The following is a 22818-nucleotide window of genomic DNA, read 5'->3' as shown; positions in this document are numbered from 1 at the left end:
TCCACACCTGGTCAGTCCTTCCCACATTTCTCATCCGACCTTTGTAGCCTTTGCACGTACCTTACCCTCATATATTTATGCCAAATGATTCACTTGACACACCACGTCACAGGCACTCACTTTTGTCTTCGTGTCACTGTCATGTCACATCTATTGTGTTTTTCCCACGCCTTCACATGGTGAGTTCCCCATGAAAGCTGCACGTACACCTTAAGTCACTAGTTTTTAGCCTCACAGATATACTTCTACCCACGGTTACTTACGGTGATACCCTCCCCATGTCCCATAGGGGTTTGACTAGCTCCACCAATCTCCTTAATCCACTGGTTGCTTTCCATATCCCCTGACTTCATGTTTTGTATCCCCTCCTGCCCTGAAGAGTCACAAGCCTACGCGTTGTGACGAAATACGTGTCGTCTGATTGTTTGATTCCACATGACTTTTTTTCGGATTATATTTGCTTAAGAGACATGCTGGTGCCAACCTTGGAATACCTCACCAATAGAGACTACCGCTAATCCCTTTTTTTGCATCCTCACTACGTGTGCCCAGGACTGTTCCAATGCCCTCTAGGGATGTTTTAACAATAGCCGAGCCGCAGCGTTTTCTTATCGAATGTAATTTTAACCTCTGGGATTTATCATTACCTTAATAAAGCGCATTGGAATAATCTAGTCGCGAGAGGACAAGGGCGACTACCACTGATTTCTTCAGATCCTGGGGTATAAAGGGAAATATCTTCCTAAGAAGCTTCAGTATGAAGAAGCAGGAGGAAGTTACACTGTTCATCTGGCCTGCAAAGTTGAGCTGGTCATCAAAAATAACCCCATGGTTCTTAACTTTGTTAGAGGGGACAGGACATTGACATGCCTCTACTGGCCACCTTGTTGAATTCCATACGGATGGCCCATTGCCAAAATCCATCACCTCAGTCTTATTGTTTTTAATCTTAAAGTAATTAAGACTCATCCATTTCATAATCTGAGTCAGAAAAGCATGGACGTTGACAGCAGTGTCCTCGCACTGTTTGGATACAGAGATGGCAATCTGTGAGTAGTCTGCATACGAGACCAACGAAAAACCACACTTTCGGATAAGTACGGCAAGTGGAGCAATGTATATAATATATTGAACAGTGTGGGTGACAGTGCGGATCCCTGCGGCACTCCACGCGGGATGCCGAAAGCTTCAGATTGCATGTTATCCCAATGTATACTCTGTTTCCGAGAGGCCAGAGATGAAGAAAGAAGGGACAGAGCAAGCTCCCCAATCCCTACCGCCCTCAGGCGCCCTACTAACACTGTGTGTTTCGCAGTGTCTAATGCTGCCGAGAAGGATGAGGATGGCTCTGCCCCCTCCATCCACCTGTCTGCGAATTTCCTCTGTTGCCATGATCAGGGCGCGCATTCGAGTGACATGACTGGAAGCCATGCTGGCTAGAGTCAAGCAGATTGTTAATATCCAAGAATGAAACACTTTGTGTACCACATAATGCTGCACCCTGTTATTCAAGATTCTGTGTATCCTTTGTATTATGTATTGTATTGTATTACGTTTGGTGCCTGGTCCGCTCCGCCATAGATTTCCTGTTGGTCGCATGCCTGACACGCCTGGAGGGCTGGGTCCTGGATTCTTTCTTGGTGGCATTCCTGATGGGCCTAGCCTTGGGTTTCCTGTGTTTACAGCAACGGACCCTCGAGGTCTGGATGGCAGAGCTCTAAATTCCCTGTGTCTACGACAGCGTGCCTTCGAGGACCAGCTGAGTGAGCGCTAAATTCCGAATGTCTGCAGCATCCAGCCTTAGAGGAATGGCTGATTGGGATCTAAAGTCCCTATTTCTACAGTAGCGTGCCTTCGAGGTCGGCCGGTGGTGTATCGTGCCTTCGAGGTCTGGCTTGTTGACCCCTTAATCCCCTGTGCCTGGTAGCCTGCCTTCGAGGCCCGGCTGGTTGTGTAGCCTGCCTTCGAGGTCTGGCTTGTTGAACTCTAAAGCCCTGGCATGCCTGTTTGTGTTGTAAATTCCCTCGTCTGTGGCATCTGTGGCTGCTTGCATTAGAGGGCCTTGTTGGTAGCTTCTCTGTGAAGCCTTATTTATTGGCCATTCGACACGGAGCATCTGATGAAAGGTTCTTTCCTAGCTGCCCTCCCCCTCATGGAGTGAGAAAGTGAACTGCTTTATCAGAAGCCCTTCTTAAAAGGGGTCTTCTAGTGAATGATGTCAGAATATGCTTCAGACTCGACCAGACTTAATCAAACTAGTCGTCTTTTGACTACTTATTGTAAAAGCCAGATTGAGTAAACCGCTTAATTTTGTCCTTTTCACTGGACGGCTCCTTTCCGGTAAGAATTGGTCGATAACCCCGATTAACCTTAACGGGCTCCTTCCTCGTCCTCACATGGGCATTTTGACCGACACCTAACAGGACCCCAAATGCACTAAGAACGAGAGGCGCAGACACACAAACGTCTCCACCTTGGAAATGCACCGCTGCAAAGCACACACACACTGACCCCTTTGAAGGGGAGAGGAGTTGGCCTAACGGCTAGGGCGGTCGACCTCGAGTCTGGGGACCCGGGTTCGAGGCTCGCAGTTACGCTGAACATACTGTGCAAATCACATTATCTCTCCATGCCTAACACAAATGAATGTGTCCTCAAGTAATGCAACTGGTGCTGTGTAAAGCGCTCGGATACCCGATTCGGGTCACGTTCGCGCTATATAAAACTCTGTAAAATAAAAAAAAGAGGTGGTGTAAGACTGGACGTCAGCTAGGGAAACCTAGAACCGGCAGATGTCACTTTGTTAAGAACGGTTTTACATAGTCTAGATTATCGATGAAATGTGTGGGGGCAGAGGGGTGCGACATTCTGCTTCTAGAACTTGCAAGGCTTCTGTGGCACCAAGAATGACTTAAATGCTTCTGGGCACTCAGTGCTTCGTCCAGAGTTTGAAAGACCGGAAACTCATGTTGTTAAAACGATGTATCTCAGCGTGTCTCTCTCCACCCACTCTCTCGTCCCCTCGCCTCCCGCCCCCACCCCAACCTCTGCAGTGAGACAGAAAACCCTGAGTAATTTGCTTTAAGTCTAAGTGATTCCTTTCTCGCCACGTAAATCAGAACCTTATGTCCAGGGAATTTTTTTTAAACTTCATCTGGGAAAAAATATGACCTCAGCTGGCAGTGATTGCTGGAGGATGAAGTGCCTCTTTTGCAAAACAAGGTTTGAGATTGTCCCTGGGAAAGGGAGGGGGTGAGGAGTAAGGGCGGGGTAGGAAATCCTCTGTATCAAGAAGTGACACTGTCCCCTCTTCCAGTGCATTTTCAAAACGTATTGTGATTTATAAGCCAGGGTGGAGGATAGTGGTGGGCTAGGTATTCCTAATCCAGCACTCCATATGCCCAAATCTATGCTTCTTAGCACTTTTAGACACCTCCTTCGTTTCAGTCTAGCTGGTAAGTCACATGCATCAGCCGCAGAACGTGTGTGCTGTAATTGAGTTTTGCTAGAGCCTATTTATCCTTTCATTCTTCCGAGGTTGATATTGACAACACCATGGATTGTATGTACATTTGTGCTGCAGTTTGAACTTTGACATCCTTTCCAAATTTACAAACGATCGCCTGTCCTTGGGTAATAAGATCATCTGTCATATAGTGTGCTACGAAGCCGTAAGACTGTGGCAGCAAGCGCTAGTTGAAATATCATAAAGCCACGTGGATTGTTGAAGGTGGATTACTGAATTCCTCAACGGTTTGTGTCTGTCTGGACTGGAGAATACTTGCAATGCCGTCCCCAGATCGGTTACTTCCACGCATGCGCTGATGTTTGCTCTTTTCTTTCACAGAGATTTGGGTTTAAGCCTTTCACTGCTGGGTTTGCGGGTCTGCAGATTAACTCGACATGTGAATTTGAGCTATCGGATGACAGCCGGACCCTGGAGAGGGAAAGCCCCGAGGAGGGCCTCGAGGAGGACATGCAAGCGAGGATGAAAAACAGGTATGGGCACCAAGCAGGCGTGGCGCTCTTCACTTGCACCCCACATCAGCTTGTTGTCTATGGAGGTGCATTCACAAAGCTAGACGTGAGTCGCTGTACTATGTCTGCTCATGTTTCAGATCAAAAATACATCCAGGGTGACTTTTAAAAACATACACACCATGACAATGACAAGTTTTGTTTCAGTCCCATATGTTTCTGCTTTTCTTTCGTATTCACTAGCTTTCTCTTACTTTTATTTTCTTCTTAACTTGACTTTTTTGCCTCTTGCTATGTGTACGCATATTAACCTTTTTCATGCTTTTTCCCGGCCCTCACTCCTATTTTCTCACATTCCTCCTTTGTTTTCCCACTCATTCTTAATATGTTCGTTACCTATGTATCACTCTTGATACCATATTCTCTAATAAGGGTGAAACCGACCCTGGGTTGCTTGTAATCTGGTTCAGTAAGGACCTGCCTTGGCAGTTCGGGCTGAAATATTCCCACTGGAGCAGGGACAGGACTGATTTGCATATGTCTGGGTTCAAACAGAGGGACAAGTGTGCAAAATAACAATGAACTTGGATGTGTTCTGATTAATTACCAGTGGCTGTGATTAATTCAAGCAATCCATTCATTACTTTTTTTGTATATTCACTGCCATGTTTAGGCTGCAGCATGTTTTTGTTTCCCACTTTTATTCTTTTAATTTAACTGGTATGTTGCTGAATTTGTGTGTTTTTCCTGGTGACTTATTGAATACCTAAACCCATCACTGATTAGGGAGGTGATTTAATTTAAACGTCAGACCTACTGGCATTTCCAGTGCTTGTTCTTTCTTTTGCCTGTTCTATTCTTTTTCATCGCTTCCATCTTTTCTCCTCCTCTTCCCCTCGTAGTTTAATCCTTCTTATTTCAATGTCCTTGCTTCTTGGTCTCTTCTTGCTCGGAGTCTCCATGCTGTCCCATGTATTGTTCAACTTTCCACCCCTTTCTTCTGATTTTTCTAGTTATTCATGTGTGTCCTCTATCGTCTATAACACTCTTATTTTCCTTAACACCAGTACTTCCTTTAGTGTATTTTCTCCTTTCCCGTCTCTGTCTACATATGTTGTCCTTCGCATGCCTCTTGTTCTCTTACTCTGGCTCTCCTTTGTATGTCCTCTGCGTTCTACCCTCTCCCTTACCTGCTCATCCCACGCTTTTATCTGACCCCCTCTTTACCTCACATCTGTTGCTTTTATTGTCCCCGGTTCTACTTCTCTCTGTGCCATCTTCGTTTCTCCGGCGCGCCTCCTCCCTCGCGCGCCTCCTCTTCAGTGTCCTGTCCTGCAGCTGTGTCCTGGTGACGTAACTCTTCGCCGCGCGGGGGAAGTGTCCGCACGAGACCTGTGAGCACATTGTGAAACAGAGGGCCGTGCCCAGCCCCGCCGGGGGCGCACGGAGGTGCCGGGAAGGGAGGCTGGACTGGGCCACCATGGACTGTGTCCAAGTGCAGCCGACCAGCGCCTGATCCGCAAAGAAGATTTATGCCACCACCAAGTCCAGGCTGCCTGGGGCGGCTGCCATGGCAAAAGTCCATAGAGAGCCGTGGATGCCTCTCAAAGGCTGTTTTGTAGTGCTTTTTTTAATGTATTTAATTGTTATGTAGCGCGGTCTTAGCCTAACCCTGATCCACGGTGTGAGAGCACTTCATGTATTGGATAAATAAAAAGAAAACTTGCAGTAAAAAATGAGATATGTATGGAGGAAGTGAAAGGAACCGTTTTCGCGGTCGTAGACTTGCACAAGTCTTGCCTGCAGAGAAATGTTTCAAAAGAAAGTGTTTTCCGGTCATTCAGGTCAAGACTGTCTTTGAATAGAGACATAGGTGTCCATGCATATCCTGGTTGGGTGTTACAGATTTTAGATGCGTTTAAGAAGGTCCGTTTTACTGTAAAGTTTGTTGTATTTAGGGGGGTCGAGGTGTAGACCGGCCGCTTCAAACCTGGCCAATTTCTTAGCAAGATACTTTGGGGATCTGATGTGCAGTAACTCGAAGATGATGAAGGTGGTCGTATTTTTGCTTCGTGACTCCAGAAGTAGACAATTTAGTTGTGCCAGGACTGGAATGATAACATTTTCTAGTTCTGGAAATGAGATGGGGAGCAGAGTACAGGACCGCTTTTATAAAAGCAAGTTTGGTGTCGAAAAGGCCTAAGAGAATAGCATCACTGCATTCAGTTATTGTATTCAAGATATTACTTTGGCTTTAAATAACATTTTCAACTCTGATGGGCGAAGGAAATGTTCATGGTCTGACTGGGCCAGAAAATAGGCCTGGGTACCAAATTAAAAGTGGCCCCTAATAGCAAATCAAATGGCTAATAAAGTGACCTACATTTACAAAATCAAGGCAGCTTTAACCATGCAAAGACAAGCTGAATAGGCGTTTTGCAATGTGTGGAGAATACATGCATTTATGCTTCCTGCAGGCAATGTTTGTGGTAATAGCTGAGAAATCGACAGTAAAACCTGGCCCATCGGACACTAAAACGACCCCAAAAGCCGCACAAAAAACAATTCACACATTGATCTCAGTCCAGTCCTTCAAGCGCTGCCAGGTAGCCCTATACACCAGTACAACCGTTGAAATGTTTGATGTAAATAACTGTGAGCTAATAATTGTCTCCCCTTACTGTCTCCTTAATGTGGTTGTCCAAACTTAGTGTGTTGAAAAGAATGATTCCCAAGGGGTTTGCTGAAGAGATGAATCTAGGTGTAATTTCCTTTTTGTTCAAGTGCCCATTCTATTTTTGGTATACCTGGGTGTCATCTAGGTATGGGTGAAAGGAGACACGAATCCAGTTTGTACTTGATGGAAACTATCTTCGAGGCAGGGCTGGAACCATCTTAGCAGTGAAGGGGTACAGGGAAGGGGGGGTGGAATGTTGGGGGGCAATTTTCCAGAGAGGCGTTGATGGGGGTTGAGTTTTGTATGGAGAGGCAGGTGATTAGACTGGGTCGTTGTCCATCTTCAGTTTTCTGTCTTCACTTTTCAGTCCACCCTCAAGCCTTTCTCCATCAGCCAATGAGGAAGATGATGCCAGACTTGGGGAAGCAGAAGCCCTGCGGGCTATGGGTACCCACAGCCGGGATGAGGAGGAGAGTCGGGACCTAGAGAGGACGATCCAGCGGGAGGCTGAGCTGGAGGACCTGAAGCAGGAAGCACGGCGGAGGCAGCAGGAGGAGGAAGCCCAGCGGCAACGCAAGGAAGAGGAGCAGCGTCTTGAGGAAGAGAAACGCCGCTGGGAGGAAGAAGTGCGTAGACGAGAAGAAGAGCAGCGTCTGCATGATCAGGAGGCACGACGGCTGGAGGAAGAAGCGCACAGAAGGGCATTGGAAGAGGTCAGTTCTCTATCTAGAATCTAGATCATATACAACATAGGAGCAATCAATTGAAAGATCTGATTTCTCAAGCTTTGTGGAGTGTCATTTTACCCTCTGTGCTCCTATAAAACAGGATGGAAATAAAGTATCAGTTATTTTGGGAGAGCTCTCAATTAAAATGTGTTAAATGATAAATAGGTAAAATATATATTGAGCAATTTATTTTTCACATCCTATCAATACAAAAGGTATGACTTATGTACTGAACCATGCAGGGTTTTTGTGCGCTGTCGGGACATTTCGAAGAGTGCCACTTGGAATATCTTTGGGACTTTTCAATATCTGCATTCAATATGTGCTTCCTCCCTATTCTGGGACAATTTAAAAGCTGTTTTGCCGCTGGGAGATCTGGTGCATGCGAGTGTAATGGGTGTTTAGTGCTAAAATTTGCAATCATCGTTCTGATGATGATCCGTATTTATCTGAAAGCAAAGTCAGAGTGGACTGGTGTATCACTTGGTATAGTACAGGTAACTCTGTTGGGGTTTGGCTGAAATGGTGCATGAGGATGAAGTGTAACCACACTGAAGTAAAATATGAAGTGTTTATGATTCAATATAGCAAATCACGTTTGTAGTAGAAATTAGTATATATGGCACATGCTATAACAAGAAGGCCTAAACATCAAATATGTGAAAGTCTAGTCTGTGTAAATATACGAGTTGCCCTCAGTTAGAACTCTGAGGCATGTAGGACCTAGATGTGGTTGTTCCAGACATTTTTGCCACGTTCCCTGCTTAGCTCCTGGGTCACAAAGGTCCACCAGTAAATTCCTACTCTTTTATAAAAATGTCTCTCTATCGCAGTATTCTCCCTCGCTCTCTCTTCTGGCCGCCATTATTTTCCATTTGCTGAATTAACACCCACTTTGTGAGTTACTCAGTGAACAGTTTTGGTTTAATGTGCTAACAAATGCCGCATTTGCACATTAGAGCGAGACACATGGAAGGGATCCAGCAGGAGCAGATCAAGAGGATTCTAGCTATAAAGTTGTGACTCACGAATTTCAATGCAAGCACTAGAGTGGAGGTGAAAAGATGCACAGAATTGTCAAAAGCATTAGGTTAGAGAGGAATTCCCCTCTGAGCAGATCTAAGATGTTAACAATGGCTGAAGGAGTGGATAGGAAAACTAGGTTTCGAGGGAATAAGGATCAGACCGATGCATGCTAACAATTAGTGGCTTCTGGTGTGCCCCAATTTGACTTAACTTGTAATTCCCATTGCATGCTGGTCTTTGTAGTTTTTTTTGCATAATCTCTCCCTCTGGTGGGTTTGCCTGCTCACAATTAATTTAGGACTTCTGGGCGTTTTTGGTTACATGTTATGCGGCGGTTCCAGGCCGTAGAGGGATCGCACTGCCCACAACCAATGGGAATTAGCAGAGAGGAAGCTTCCTTTTCTGAAGCTGCAGGGAACATTGAAGCCGACAGTCTCATCCAAGGCTCAATGGAGGGCCGAGAAAAATTGTCCATAATTAGCTGCAGTGGAGGTAACCCACTAGAGGGAGTTTTTTGGCAAAAAATGAACTGCCACCAAAGGAGCAGCACTGAAAGCCCCCTATTACGGAAACACGCTGGGGAGATGCAGTAGCCACTAATCACCTCCGCTGACACGGCCTCTGAGGGGATGCAAACAGCGGCATCGAAACGAGTCAGACCATGGACTTTAAAGGGATGTTAAGCTGCCTGCTTGGTTTAAATAGAGTTGTTACTCACGTGCAGTGCTGTGCGGCCTCAAGCTTCTGGGCATTTTTGGTTATATATATATATATATATATATATAGATATATATGCAATAGGTCTTGCATTTATGCAAGTTTTAGCTATTGACATTGCCAATAACTATGCCTTTTATTTTTGTTTTTGTTTTAAAAACATAAATAAAAGGCATTGTCGTTTGCAATGTCAATAGCTCAAACTCGCATAAATGTGAGACCTATTGCACTGTGGCATTGTTTCACACCCTGTGAGTGAGCACACTTCGGGGCGGTGTTTAGAAAAAGTATTTTAGCAGTAGTTCATTTGGCAGAAGCCGAACCCCAAGGCGCTCCTGAGAGGGTTATGACAATCATCTTGTCCCTCCCCCCCCCCCCCCCCCCCCCCTAAGGCGCTCCTGTGAAGGCTGTGATGCATTCATCTTGTCCTGAAGGCGCTCCTGTGAAGGTTGTGAGGCAGTCATCTTGCCCACCATGCTCCTGTGAAGGTCGTGACGCAGTCATTTTTCCTGCTTGCTCCAGTGAAGGTTTTGATGTAGTCAACTTGCCCTTGGAGAGGCTGGTATTAGTGATCCTCACATGGGAAGGTCCTTATTGGCGTGTTGTCATGCCAAGTTCCGTCTCTTTTGTCTCGCCGAACACCTCACGCACCAGACTTGTAGGGTGACTAGGCCACTAACCAGTTCAGGGAGGAGAGGGGTGAGGCTAGAGTTGGGATCAGCCTGCCTCTACTTTCACTTTTTGGAGAAGGGCTGGAGAAGCCCAAATAGAGGCATCTTGGTTCTGGGGGGCAGTAGATTGACCATGTGCTACTCCGCTGCAACCGCGTGATGAGTCTTGCTCTCCGCAAGGCTTCCTCTCCAACACCTCTTTTGGTGAAAGTTTCTGCACCCTGCAGCGCCCTTACACACAGGGCTGTAAAGAAGGGTAATCTTCACTGAACAAGAAAGATCCGAATAGCAAACAAGCCCCCCTAGCCACTCCTAAAGCAACAAGTGGCCTTGTGACAAACACTTATGATGAAAGAAGCAAGAGGGCAGCGTGGGCACACTCACCAAGGTGTGTATTCAATAGAAGTGCGCTCTGTACTTGGGGCCTCCCCAGAAAAGAGACAACACCCCCACTGAAGCAAGTGACCTCGTGCCAGACACTTAATGATGAAATAAGCGAGGGGGGCAGCGTGGGCGCGCGCGCCAGGAGAGGGTGTGTGTTCACTAGAAGTGTGCTCTATACTTGGGACCACCCCAGAAAAGAGACAACACTCCCACTGTAGAAAATGACCTCGCGCCAAACACTTAACGATGAAAGAAGCAAGGGGAGCACGGTGGGCGCACGCGCCAGGGCGTGTGTGAAATAGAAGTGCGCTCTGTAGTTGGGACCACCCCAGAAAAGAGACAACACCCCCACTGAAGCAAGTGACCTCGCGCCACACAGGAGATGCAGAGGGGATATGCAACTACCCCACGGAAGAGGCAACGATCTTAGTAGAACATGTCGCTGCCAGAGAGGAATAGTGCGAGGGGAGTGTGCTGTGACTCCGTAGATGTGGCATCGCTCCCAGTGCAGTCTGTAACCATATTCGAGGCACTGAAAAGTGCAAGGTGCCGCAGCACCGCAGAGAAAAGGCAAAACACCAGTGCAGCAAGTTACTTAGTGGAAGACTGAGTAATGGCTGAGGCAGTAGCAAGGCAAGGCTGCTGTCTGGTTTTGATGATGAAATGCAGCTTCTTCAATCCGAGAGTGCGTTTGCCTTGAATGTGTAATATTTCGAGCATGACGTTCACTAATTAATCATCAATAGAGGCTTTACACATACAAACACACAAGAGTTTAACTGGAGCAACAATGAACAGCCTTCAATGATCAGCCCTCTGTCCCCACCTCCACGTGTTAAAATAGGTTATTTGTGTTACAGGGCGCTCTACTTAACACAGGCTACTTATTACATCTTACCAGTACCCTTTTCACCTCCTCAGATGGCTCTGAAATGTTGGGAGCACTACAAAAAGCACAGAATGCTGTACAATACAGCCCATCGCTTCATTTCACTGACCGCGAAAAGGCTTCAGATCCGACAACTGAGTGGAAGCCCGTCTCACCTGAGGCGGCGTTGCCTAAAGAAATGGTTTTGCAGACCACTCGTGGCCTCCGAGAGCCAACAATGCCTGGGAGAGCTCAGACAGACGGTGACGCCAGCCAATGGGAATGAGGGGCGGAGCTTCAAGCCCCCTTCTGAAATCCCCCTCTCACAATAGCTCTCACCAGCGCATGCGCTGCAACGCAAGGCGAGAAATAAAAACAGTGGCTGAAAGAGACTGGTCGTAAAAAAACAGGCCCAAAGACAAAGTATATTGCTAGCAATATCCATTTAGAAAGCTATACTGTCAAAACTGAGACCTATAAAGGCACCTCAGTGATAAATACGGGTTGCAGATCCATCAAAGTTCCCAATGAGAGCTTTTTTAACCAAAGTGTCTGAGTAAGCCACATAAAACAAAAGTACAGATAAAGAGTCCCCATCCATATTTTAAGTGATCACAATAGGATGTCTACTTTGCTCTCACAGAAAACTTTTTCAAGTTAGGCCAGCCTCTTTATGATGTGGCTTGAGATTACGAAATAGCACATGAAGGAAGTATAAGGAAAGGACCAGAGCCCTCTTTTTATATGCTGGGGAGTTTGAAAAAGAAAGATTGATGGACCGAATGCTGAACAATGTCAAATGTTCAACGCAGTACAGAGACTTGGGCCTAAATCCATCGTTTTTTGTTCCCCATGCTAATACAGTTTAGCACAGCCATATGCAAATCAATCTTGACCCTGCTTCCCATTGGGACTGTCAGCCCAAACTGCCAGGCCAGTTCCTCCCTGGACCGGAAACAAGCATCCTGCAGCGCTCTGGACAATTAAGATCCAGACTATATCACAAAGGGTCGCCAAAGTATAAGCCATTACAAGTACGCTCTGCGTTGTTTTTTTTGCATAGAAACTCGGGCCTCCTGATTTATTCAACAGTGGACATATAAAGGGGCTTGGGGGAGACTCCTTTGATTGGCTATCGCTCTTTGTCATTCACTGAAAGTTTCTATTGAATTTGCTTTTTGACCTACATCTCAATATCATGATGGGGAATGAAAAAACGCATATTACGATGGATAAATGTTAATGACCTTTGCTGTCTTGCTGGGGTTGGTTGAAAGGTGGACTCTGGAGAACCAGCAGTCTGACATGAATCTAAACAAGCATACGAAAAGGGCCCAGGGAAGTTTTAAGACCAGCAGGTATTGGCTTCCCACACTAACCATCAAAACTTCAACAAAATACCCGGGTCAAAGACGCTACACCAATGAAAATGTGGACTAAGGTATGTAGGGATATTCCTTTATTAAGACTAATACCTCACCCACCAATAGTGGCATGCTTCATCTTAAAGTTCCTTGCCACACCACCGAGCAGCGTGGTGTTGGCTACAACTCCGAAACAAAATAGGGGGAGCTCTTTAAATGTTTTAATTGGATCCTGTGTGAGACAGAGTTGTAGGTGGATAATGCAGTGTGAGAATGAAAAAATCAAGTGAGTTAAATGAACTATTCAACAGACACTAAGCTTTATTCTGGACTGTTGCGGTTAGGACTAAAAACTAAGCACAAGTGAGTAGGAGAATTTGATTCATCCTGGAAGTGTTTTTAAATGTAGTCTATTCAGGTAACATGTTTCTGTCCACCTACTAACCTCATTTTAGGGGTAGAAACATTCATCAGGACCTAACAATTAGGTACTTCTGCCAAACGGTGCTAAAAAAATATAGAATGCGACTGGAAAAACAAGTGGTCACCTAAACCTTTGAGGAAATCACTTCTGCTGGACCTGCAGAGATAAGAATGTAGACGTGACTTCTTAGTTCATCAGTAGCAGTCTATTATGACCAAATCAAGTCAACACACTAGTATGTGAGTGCCACCATCACCATCCATGAATACCAGACATTGACCTACGTGATTCCAGCAAGGTGTGATGTTAGTGTAGTTAGGTCCTAAGTGTTTACTCAAAGATGGCCCTGGTGAGGAGCTCAGGGTCCACACTGGCATTTTAAGGAGATTCCAAAAATATATATAATCCTACTGTAATGAACCTGCTTACTCAAGCGCAACGGATGGCTTTTTCAAAAAGACTTTAACAGCACAAATCGACCCATTTAGAACCATGACGACAAAGACCAGCATACTGAAGAGAACTCTAAAACGTTTTATTCCAAGTAGAGGATACGACGTGAGATGCTGAAAAATGATTGTCAAATGGCACCCGTTGTATGGCCCTTAACAAGCTCTTTACTCGCTGGAAATTGAGAACGCAAAACTGCCCTGTGTGCTTCATTATGAAGCCCTCTGAGGATGCGCCAAAGCATGACATCAGCATGTCCATGAAGGAATGCAGGGAAATGTAGTCTCAGCGCTTGTGTCCACTTAGACTACTGAGGGACTCATTCAACGTTCGTAATAGGTCAGGAAACAATTGAGAATCAAACATGTCCGTAGTGGAATGCTGGGAAATATAGTTTGGGTGCAAAATAGCACTTGCATTACTATAAGACTCATTTACTGTATGAGCTGTGAAGGGGGAAAGCCCCCTGGAATCCTATGGGACCAATGAGATGTATTTTAAAATCATATTAAAAGTAACCGGTTAAAGAACCATCCTGAAAGTGACAATTCTTGTCATGTGTGCCTCATTGAGCTCATCTATTCCCACAGACATGAGAAATGTCTTTGAAGTCAATTGTGCAAGGTGCTGACTAGGGGAGTCCATTCACTGTATGCTCTTTGTCCAACAAGTGTATCGTCGCTCCGTAGAAATGCGTTTACTATGGATAGTACTCCAATGTTTTGTGATTCGTGTCCTGATTTTACAGGTAGTCATCCCCACATAGTGGAGACCACAAGGGCAAGAACGGAGGTAGATGAGTTTCTAGCTGTTTCAGTTTGTATGTTGACAAACTTCTCACTGCGTGTGGAGTCCTAGAGCCACGTGTGGTATGTCTAGTGTATGCGCAGACCCTATATGCTGCGCCTGGAAAATGTCCCTTCACAGAAAGCAGGTCCCACAATGTATCTTGTCTAGAAACAGGGGGATTGGTCGGTCTAGTATGAACTAATCGATCTTTGAGATACTGATTACATTTAAAGGCAATAAAGGTTTTTGATATGTGTGCTATGCTTTAGTCAGGATATTATTTTACAGATCACCAGTTTTATACTGGTTCGAAGAATTGCAGAAAGTGTTGACACACACTAATCTCTGTTGAGGTTCCTTTAGGGGCTACTTCCAGTTGGGCAGAACGTTTGTTGTGTGTCTCCTGTTTAGCTGCTGTGACTTCTAATCGGGTCAGATACTGTCTCTGCACCCGGGGGGGTAAGAGGGGGGGGGGGGGCAGAGAATGTGTGCGCGCTCGCGCGCCTTGGACCTAAAGATTTTGGAGCAATTACACCTGATCCGAAGGAGTAGGCCCACAGGCAAGTTCTCCCTCAATGATTTGGGGTGATTGCTTGTATAAAGCAATAGAGAATTGTTTTCTATATAACTCAGTCTCCAGGGTGCCTGCTGTAGAATAGACCAGTAGGTAAAGGAACGGTAAGCTTTCATTGTTGGGGGTTTTATGTATATTTTATACTTTTAATTCTTTGTGGAATACCCCGCGTTCTAAATATTTTTACCTAGTTCAGGCACATTGACTTGGTGGAAATTGGTAGGTTTCTCAAAGAAGTTGTGTTTCATAAAGGGTAGCCGCTCTGTTGCACAGTCACATGTGACTATGAGTGATGACTGAGTCACCTGGACCCAGGCATACCAACCTTTCATGGTTGCCTCTGTATCGGGAAATCTTACCAATTTCCTGTTGACTAATCGGCCTCTAATTTGGTGTCATTAGACCCCTTTTCAAGGAATTATAGCTTTCTTCTCAGGGAAGGGAGCGCTAATCTGATGACTGAATGTAAGGTAATTTCAGGGAGCAACATGGTCTCATTTTGCCTTTTCTAATATTGGAGTGCCCACGGTTTAATGGCTCTTCAGGTTAGCTTTAACAGGCAACCACTGATGCTGGATCAATCTTGAAGTAGCAGCCATTTTGGCTTTCTGCATATTACTAGGAAGGTGAGCGTTAATGCACAACATTCTAGACTCTACATGCTTGCAATGTTAATGTAGTTTAAAAAATAACTTTTTGGTTGTTTACTTTGGATAGTCTTTGTTAGTTGTCCATAATAACTCTAAGCAGGCACGTTTTTGTGTAAACAATAGAAAATCCATTTTATCTAGTGACTTGCAACTTCATTAACTTGATTCTGACAATATAGTTAATATTTAATTGTTATTTTTGTTAAGGCATTTTTAATGTCTACACTAGAGCCAGTGAGAGAAGTTCGCTTCGTTTTCCTAATGTGGCTCAGTAGTGGGAATAAGACCGGGAGTTCTCTGTTAATATATTTTTGCAGTTTAAGTATTTTGAAGGTGATCAACTTTACATTTAAAGTCAGCATGTCACCTTTGCAAAACTTTCCTGGTGACATTTGCGTAAAAAAAGAGATTTTGCAAGATATTTTTCAATTCCTCCATAAAAAGTATGTTTTGCTATAATTTTGTTTCTGTAAAACCTACTTATTGCCGAATTCTACCACTGCTATTTTGTTTTGCTTCATACATTTCATTGGCAGCATTTTCAAAACAATATAAAGAAGTTACAAAATTTGCAATTTTTTTTACACACCGTTAGATAAGAGCCCTTCTAACACTACTATCTCACTTCCACTGTATAGAAGCCTTTGTTCAGCATATGCTTTGCACGCTTTAGCCCTTACTTGGGTTTTTACCAGTCCTCAAAGCTTTGACTGCCATCGTTTGTCACCACTAATTGAGTCTTTACACCCCTGTGAAATGGATGCTTATTATGTCCCCATTTGCAGGCAGAGAAGCAAAAGGCAGAAGAGGAGGAACATGAAAGACAAAGATGGGAGGCAGCCGAACAACGACCGAAGACACTTAGCTACTCTGGGAGTGACGGAGATGAGGCAAATCGCCCCCTGTCTCCAATGAGTCCCACAATCAAGGTGCATGTTTGGAATGGGTCAGGTGCTGTGGGAGGTGTTGGTATGGGGGAAAGGGATGAGTGTATTGAGCTCCACCAAAAGAGCAAGCATTTCAGACGGAAATGTGCACACAAGGAAATTCACTCTTGATAGTATTACGTTATTCCACAAGAGTCGAAAAATCAAGGTGTCATAAGCACATGGATCATAAACTCTAGCAGGACCAAGGGCTGGTGTATATCCGCGGAAGTGGATGCTAGATGTGCTCAGTGAAGGGGCGCTGTGCAAGACATGAAGAGGTCAGTATGCAATCTTGGAAAGTGTGAAGTTGATCTCTGAAAAAGGGTACAATTGGACTTCACCTCTCCTGCTGCTTCATATCTTCTGTCTCTCACACAAGTCACATTGTAGCCCACATATGCTGTGGACTGTCAGTCATTTGCATTCAAGAGAGGGCTAATGTTTGACCATGCCTTAGTGATGGTATTATGTCCTTAAAGCACTCAGTGCTGTAATTTGGGCCCCTCACCATGTTTTACCTTCAGGGCCACTTTCCTCGTCCAGAATTGTTTTACCCATGAGGTCTTGTTTTTTTTTCCTCTCCCTCAGATCCTGGAACGGACCGAATCCTTGAACCGTTCAATCAATAAGAGGTGAGTTAAGGCCTTGTCTTCTGCCCGTGAGACGTCATCCTTCCTAAAGTATAGGGATGGATATACCTACTCTCGTTTGGTTATGTGGGTTGCTGATGTCTACCCATAGCCATATAGATTAATTCATGGGCCCTCCCTCAACTTCCTATGAATACAGAACTTGGAATGGGGGTGAAATGTGCTTTCAAAATATTCTCCAAAGAGACTGGTTGGTTCTTCTCATCATGTAGGAGGCCCTTAAATCAACAGTGATTGCTCCGGCACCATACCGTGCTATTTCTGAACCATAAATGCTTCTAATGGTTGTTAAAGCGCTGTTTTTTTATATGAGTGTAGTATGTTGTAGTGGTAAGGAGCACAACCTTACCAGGTGTTGTTCGCTTCTGACAGCATCAGCCCACAGCAGTGGCCAGCTGGTGCTGATGTAGCACAGGATCGGTGCCTTGGCGTACTATGATCTATCATGACCGGGCAATCTTGTTTTCAGCAAGATTACCCAAGACCAGTCATTGGGCATTGCCAGAATGGCAGCATTTAAGGATACCACCTGACCGGAGCTTGCAGGAGATACTTAGCTTTCCAATTCTTTGTGAGTTGTGTATATTTATGTAGGTACTGTTGTAACCGTGGTTTTGCGAGAGCCTGTTTTTGTCCTATTAGGGAATGTGAGATGTTGTTTAAACTTCAGAATTGTTATTACGCACAGATATCTAAGGAAAGAGGCATGCTTAGTAGTAAGCAGACTCTCACTTGGTCTTGGTGGCATTATGTGGCCTCCAAAATATGCGTTGTATCTACAAGCTACTCAATATGGCTGCACTACTTGGAACATGGTTAGATGATGCGCCTTAATGAGATGGATCTAGAATTGCATACACTGCAAATGGAGATACAAAGTGGGAGATTAGAGTATTGGACCTCCCTGGAAGGCTGCTCGTGTGCCCTTCATTCTGATACTACCCATCATCTTCTCCAGTCAGGGACATTGTCATCTTTTGTACTCTCCTTCTTCCCCTTGTTAAATCACTTTTTCTTCCTCACTTTTTTACTATCTCTTTCAGCCACTTGTATGTTCTTATAATTTTTTTCTTTCTGCCTTTCTCCCTTTTTTCTTACATTATATATTTCATATTGTCATTTCCACTGTGTTTTTCACTGTCAATCTGGTCTTCTCTTTTAGTAACAGCATAAAGAAGTCTCAGCCTGCCCTCCCAATATCAAAAATTGATGACCGATTGGAGCAGTACACTCATGCCATTGAGGTAAGATTTTGCTCTAAGGGGCTTATTGTGCAGTGCGATGTTTACCTTTCAGCAGGTCCGCAAACCTGAGTGCAATCTGTGAAATTAGCTCAAAGAGGGATATTTAGACCTGGGAGATGGGTAATGTGGAATGCAGAACTGGTGTGTTCAGCACAACATCAAACCTTTGAAAAGGTGAGGGCTGCATGCCTGCACTCCAAGGACAGGGTGCACGTTGCCCACCTGATGAGATGTTTAAGCTTGAATACAGTCCGCATAGGAAAAAACGGTAGACATAGAATTCTGTGGGCTGGTTTGTCAGAGAGCGGTGCAATTGACAAACCATCTGCTTCAGTCTGTGAGCCCATAGACGCTCTGCAGATTCAGAAGGGTGGTACCTGAGAGTCGGTGAGGGAAGACTATTTATCCATGGCTTTCTCTCTCACACAGCATCCTATGGCTGAGGTGGTTACCCACATGCTTGTCTAGCAGCAGACGCAGATGCCCCTTAGCTCTTGATGTAGATATAGAGGCCCTACTTGCAATACAGGATGCAAGCAACCAGTCAATCCCCACATCTCAAATCTTCCCATATTTTACCAGGGTTGCCTCTGTTCACATTCTAGATCATTTATTGTTGCTGGGAGGCAATCCCTGCGACCCTTCTCTGGATGGCTGAAAGATGACAGGACTAGCACACTCTTGGGATATAATCCCTGATCGATTTTACTACTCATCAGTTACTTATGCTTCAATTCCACAGGGCCACTCAATAAAGACTCCAGTTTGACAGTGACTTTATCTGCTTCTAAAGCTTTGGTTCTGGGTGTAAGAGCCCTTTCTGGAGTAGGCAAGGTGTTAATCAGCAGTCCTTTAAAGACAAGTTGCACGTTGCCCCTTAATTGAACTGCACAGTTGTATAGTCTTTCAGAAGCGTGAGTGATGGTGATTTACCCTTTGCTCCAGAGTGGCAAAACTTCTTTGTCAAATCTATGTGGGAGAATGCACAGAAGTGAACCTCCATTCGGTCCATAACCTCCAAAAAGTGATGGGCAGCCAGCACCCTCTTTATCTGTTTTTTTCTAAGAACCTCATGTGAGCCTGGGTCTACTTTGTTCCTTTCGTCTTCATCAAACAGCTGCCCCAGCCATATTCCCTGTGATAGTGTTGTGTAGCTTTTTGCTGTATAACCCGTTGCAATTGCTTTCTTGTATTAACAAATATAGCATGGTAGCTCGGTGTGCTCGTCTTAGTTGCCGCTTTCCTTAGGAGAGAGCTGTAAAACGAATTGCTAATTTCCTGAGAACCATTGCCATCTGGAGCACCTCAACCAAAAAAGTATCTCAATCAGTAATTCAGCACCACAATGCCATGAGTGCGATTAACAATTAACTTAAAGAACAAACTTAGCATTACCATCACAAAAAGCCAACATTCAGCTATGTATCAGCATGAATCGGAGGTACATTTGCCATTAACTGAGATGAACAGAAACTGAACGTGTGTGCAGGTTTTTTTTTTATGTTCAGAGACCTTAAGCATTCACAGGAGCGTTTATGTGGTTTTGTTCCACCAGAGTAATGCGGCATTTAATATTTATGGCCAAAGGGGCATCTTTGGTTGCATCTGGTGTTGATTCTTGTAGTGGTACCCTAGCTGCATCAGAAAACAGTAGTTCATGCGCTGATCATGTCCTGCTCTGTGGCCTGTCAGCTTACCAACTGAGAAGACTGCAGTTAGTGCAGAATGCCTCAGTTCGGCCTTTTAGTGAAAGTGTTGAAAGCGCTTCACTGCCTTCCCCCATTAAAGAGCAAGTCCGGTTTAAAGGGCTCATGCTGACACACAGGGCCTTCGTCAAAAAGGGCCATGCTATCTGAGGAACAGGCTTAGACTGTATATTCCTGGTTGATCTCTTCACTCCTCCATTCTAGCGGTGGTTCTGAGATGTAAGAGGAAAACATGGGTATGATCTTCTTTGTTTCTCATTGCCTCTTCCTGGAACTCACTCCTTCTGTCCCTTCGGGAGCCTTCTCAAGACTTGGCGGTTTGAAGGGACTTTTGAGTAGAGATGTGTCAGTACAGATAATCAGCGAGTCGTGTAGCGCCAGGACACTCATCCTGTAGCTGTACACTCTACAAACGCTACGATTGATTGGTAGTCATGAGGCCTGCCCAGTTTAGGGGATAGAAAATGTACTTTAAAACAAGGTCAGAGCCATTGAAGACTACTTAATCAAAATTAATAGCTGTAGAATGTTGACTTTTGAATGCCAAATATTCAAGTACTTGCTTCTCCATACACAGGGATTCTACTTCGTATTGACCTTTCACAGGCGTGGGTGAGGCCAACCGGAGTGTATCTTGCAGTGGTGAGCCTCTAGTGTTTTGTAGGGGCTCCTCAGCCCTGTAAATTAGGCTAGAAGATGGGTAGTAAAAGTGGACGTGTTTTTTGCTTCAGAAGACCGGTCCATGCACTTCTTTTCAAGTGGTATTTTGTGGTGTACATCCTGAAGCGAAATCCAAGACTATGATTCACTGTGGATTAGAGGAGGCCTTTTAATAACCACCAGGAAGGACTGTCCAGAATTCTACAAACTAAAGTACCTCATCCACGAATCACAACAGAGTACTGGGAATCCTAACCTCTGAGAAATTAATCCTCACAGAGGGGGTACACAGAGTGGTTCTTTCTTTAATAAGGACGAAGGCACCCACTCACCCAAGTGACGTGCTTCCTCGTCGGGCCCTTCTTCACTGTGGTGACACAAAGCTATTCACAATGGGCCCCCTCCTTGGAGCTCTTTAGTTGCTTCTGACATTTTTAAGGAAAGAACCACGCTTGGTGCCCCCCCTATACATTGGTTAATTTTCCAAAGGTTATGATTCCCAGTACTCTGCCGTCTCTCGTATGCCAGGTACTTTAGTTTGTAAAATGATTGGGAGGGTGTACCTGACAAAATGTAGTAGATTTTTCCTCCGCCCCTTTTTTTGATAGGCATGGCTGTCCAAAAAGCAGGGCACGACCGTAGCCACAACTCCAAAGAGCTAAATAGCGGTTACTGGCCAAGGAAAATGTGGTCCATGTGCATTAACTGCAAAATCTTTTCTCCCATTTTATTTAGGTGTTTAAGTTAATTTCTCTTGTAGGAATCTAAGTGGCTTGTACCTGTGTTTCTTTGCGGGCCATAGTCCAAGCCAGCCGTACTTTCAAGGCTCTGTACTAACCTGGACCATAGCCCCTCTCATTGCCCCTTAAGGTTTTTACTAGGAAGAAACCGGAACATTGAAAGTGCTTTGACAGTTGAACACCCTAGACTAGTGTTTGCTATTCAGTGATGGCTTTAAAATAAGAATATATTAAGGAACAGGTTTTGAGGCAAAACTGTATAAGGCAAAATTATCTCACGAGTAATTATTTTGATTTTTTTTCTTCTTTTTTTCTGGTTTCAGAGTTCTGGAAAAACTCCCAAGCTACAGCGCCAGCCATCCATCGAGTTGATCAGCACTGTGGAGGCCGTGGCCAACAAGAAGAACCTGTTTGAGACATGCGATATTTCAGCTCAAAACGCAGTGAAGGTCACACCAACCAAGGTACCATCCCAGCTTTGACTATACCCCAACACACCATGTGCAGTTTTATTTGGCTCAGGTTATATTGAGAGTACACTACTCAGGGTACTCCTATACCCCGTGTGAACACTTACTGAAACCCTCTAATGAGCAATGATGCGCACACTAATACAATCAGGAACTATTATGCAAGATATGATCATAGCTCTGGCTATACCCGAATAAACCATGCAACGTCTGGTTATCCCTCCTAATATATTCATAGTGCACTACTCTAGATGCACCTTTATCCTCTGAGAAAACCCAAAGCAACCAAGCAATGAACTACAGCCCCATGTAAACCAAGAGTATATCGTGCAGCGTACGATCACCGCTCGCATTCACCCACTTTGTTTTATTTACTGGTTAAGGACAAGGCGGAAGGCCTCTTTGTGGCATGGGTTCCATTTGTTATTTGGCATCAAATCTCACAAAGTTTATACTCTCAGAAGAGCCACGCCTTCACCTTATCCCAAAAATGAAGATGGTTCATAGTGTTCTGAATAGCCAAAGGTAGGTAGTTACACAGGTGGGGAAGAGCTGAAGAAAACTCTTCCTGGCCTCAGACGATTTTAGAAAGTTATATGGTTGTTGTGTGCAAATCTAAGGAGGTGGGGTATGTAAATTCAAAGTACAGAATAAGGAAAAGCTGCCATTTGCTTTCATTAATGTCAGCATTGACATGCACAGAACTCTGGAAATGTAAGTTCTGCAAGATGCCAGTGCAGAGCAGCTAGCACTTGCGTAGAAAAGCTTAGTTTATTAAGTTTATAACCTCCTGGATGCAGTATCTCTGGCAGGAAGGTACAAAAGCGATGCCTTTTCCACCTACTGTTTTTAGATAAAAGAAACTGGAACTTGTTGCAGTATTAAGCTCTGGATAACTTGACATCTGCTCATCCAATAAAAGCCATACATTCTTTAAAGCCCAAACAGGAAGGAGCACAGTACCTAGAACCAATGGCCAAAAGGACTCGCTCAGTTTCCAAAGCGCAGTTTCACAGTTATTGATGCTTTCAGGTCCAGTCATTTATCCCTCAAGCAAGCATTGATGGCTAAAGGGCAATCTAAGCTAGAGGAGCAGTGACACTGTGACATCATCTACCA

General features: G+C 44.7%; 1 protein-coding gene across 2 annotated transcripts in view; it reads left to right on the top strand.

Moving 5' to 3' along the window:
- Positions 1 to 22818, top strand: part of LSP1 (lymphocyte specific protein 1) — a 277490-nt gene that overhangs the window by 194570 nt on the left and 60102 nt on the right. For both annotated transcript variants that reach the window (XM_086957714.1, XM_086957713.1), the window contains exons 4-9: positions 3848 to 3999; positions 7023 to 7368; positions 16086 to 16229; positions 16818 to 16861; positions 18042 to 18123; positions 21553 to 21693. In XM_086957714.1, coding sequence (XP_086813840.1) covers positions 3848 to 3999; positions 7023 to 7368; positions 16086 to 16229; positions 16818 to 16861; positions 18042 to 18123; positions 21553 to 21693 — 909 coding nt within the window. The remainder of the gene's footprint in view (positions 1 to 3847; positions 4000 to 7022; positions 7369 to 16085; positions 16230 to 16817; positions 16862 to 18041; positions 18124 to 21552; positions 21694 to 22818) is intronic.

The sequence above is a fragment of the Lissotriton vulgaris genome, chromosome 2_1 (assembly GCF_964263255.1).
Source record: "Lissotriton vulgaris chromosome 2_1, aLisVul1.2, whole genome shotgun sequence".
NCBI classification, from domain to species: Eukaryota; Metazoa; Chordata; class Amphibia; order Caudata; family Salamandridae; genus Lissotriton; species Lissotriton vulgaris.
The sequence above is the reverse complement of the archived record's forward strand: the minus strand, read 5'-3'. Positions and strand labels throughout refer to the sequence as shown.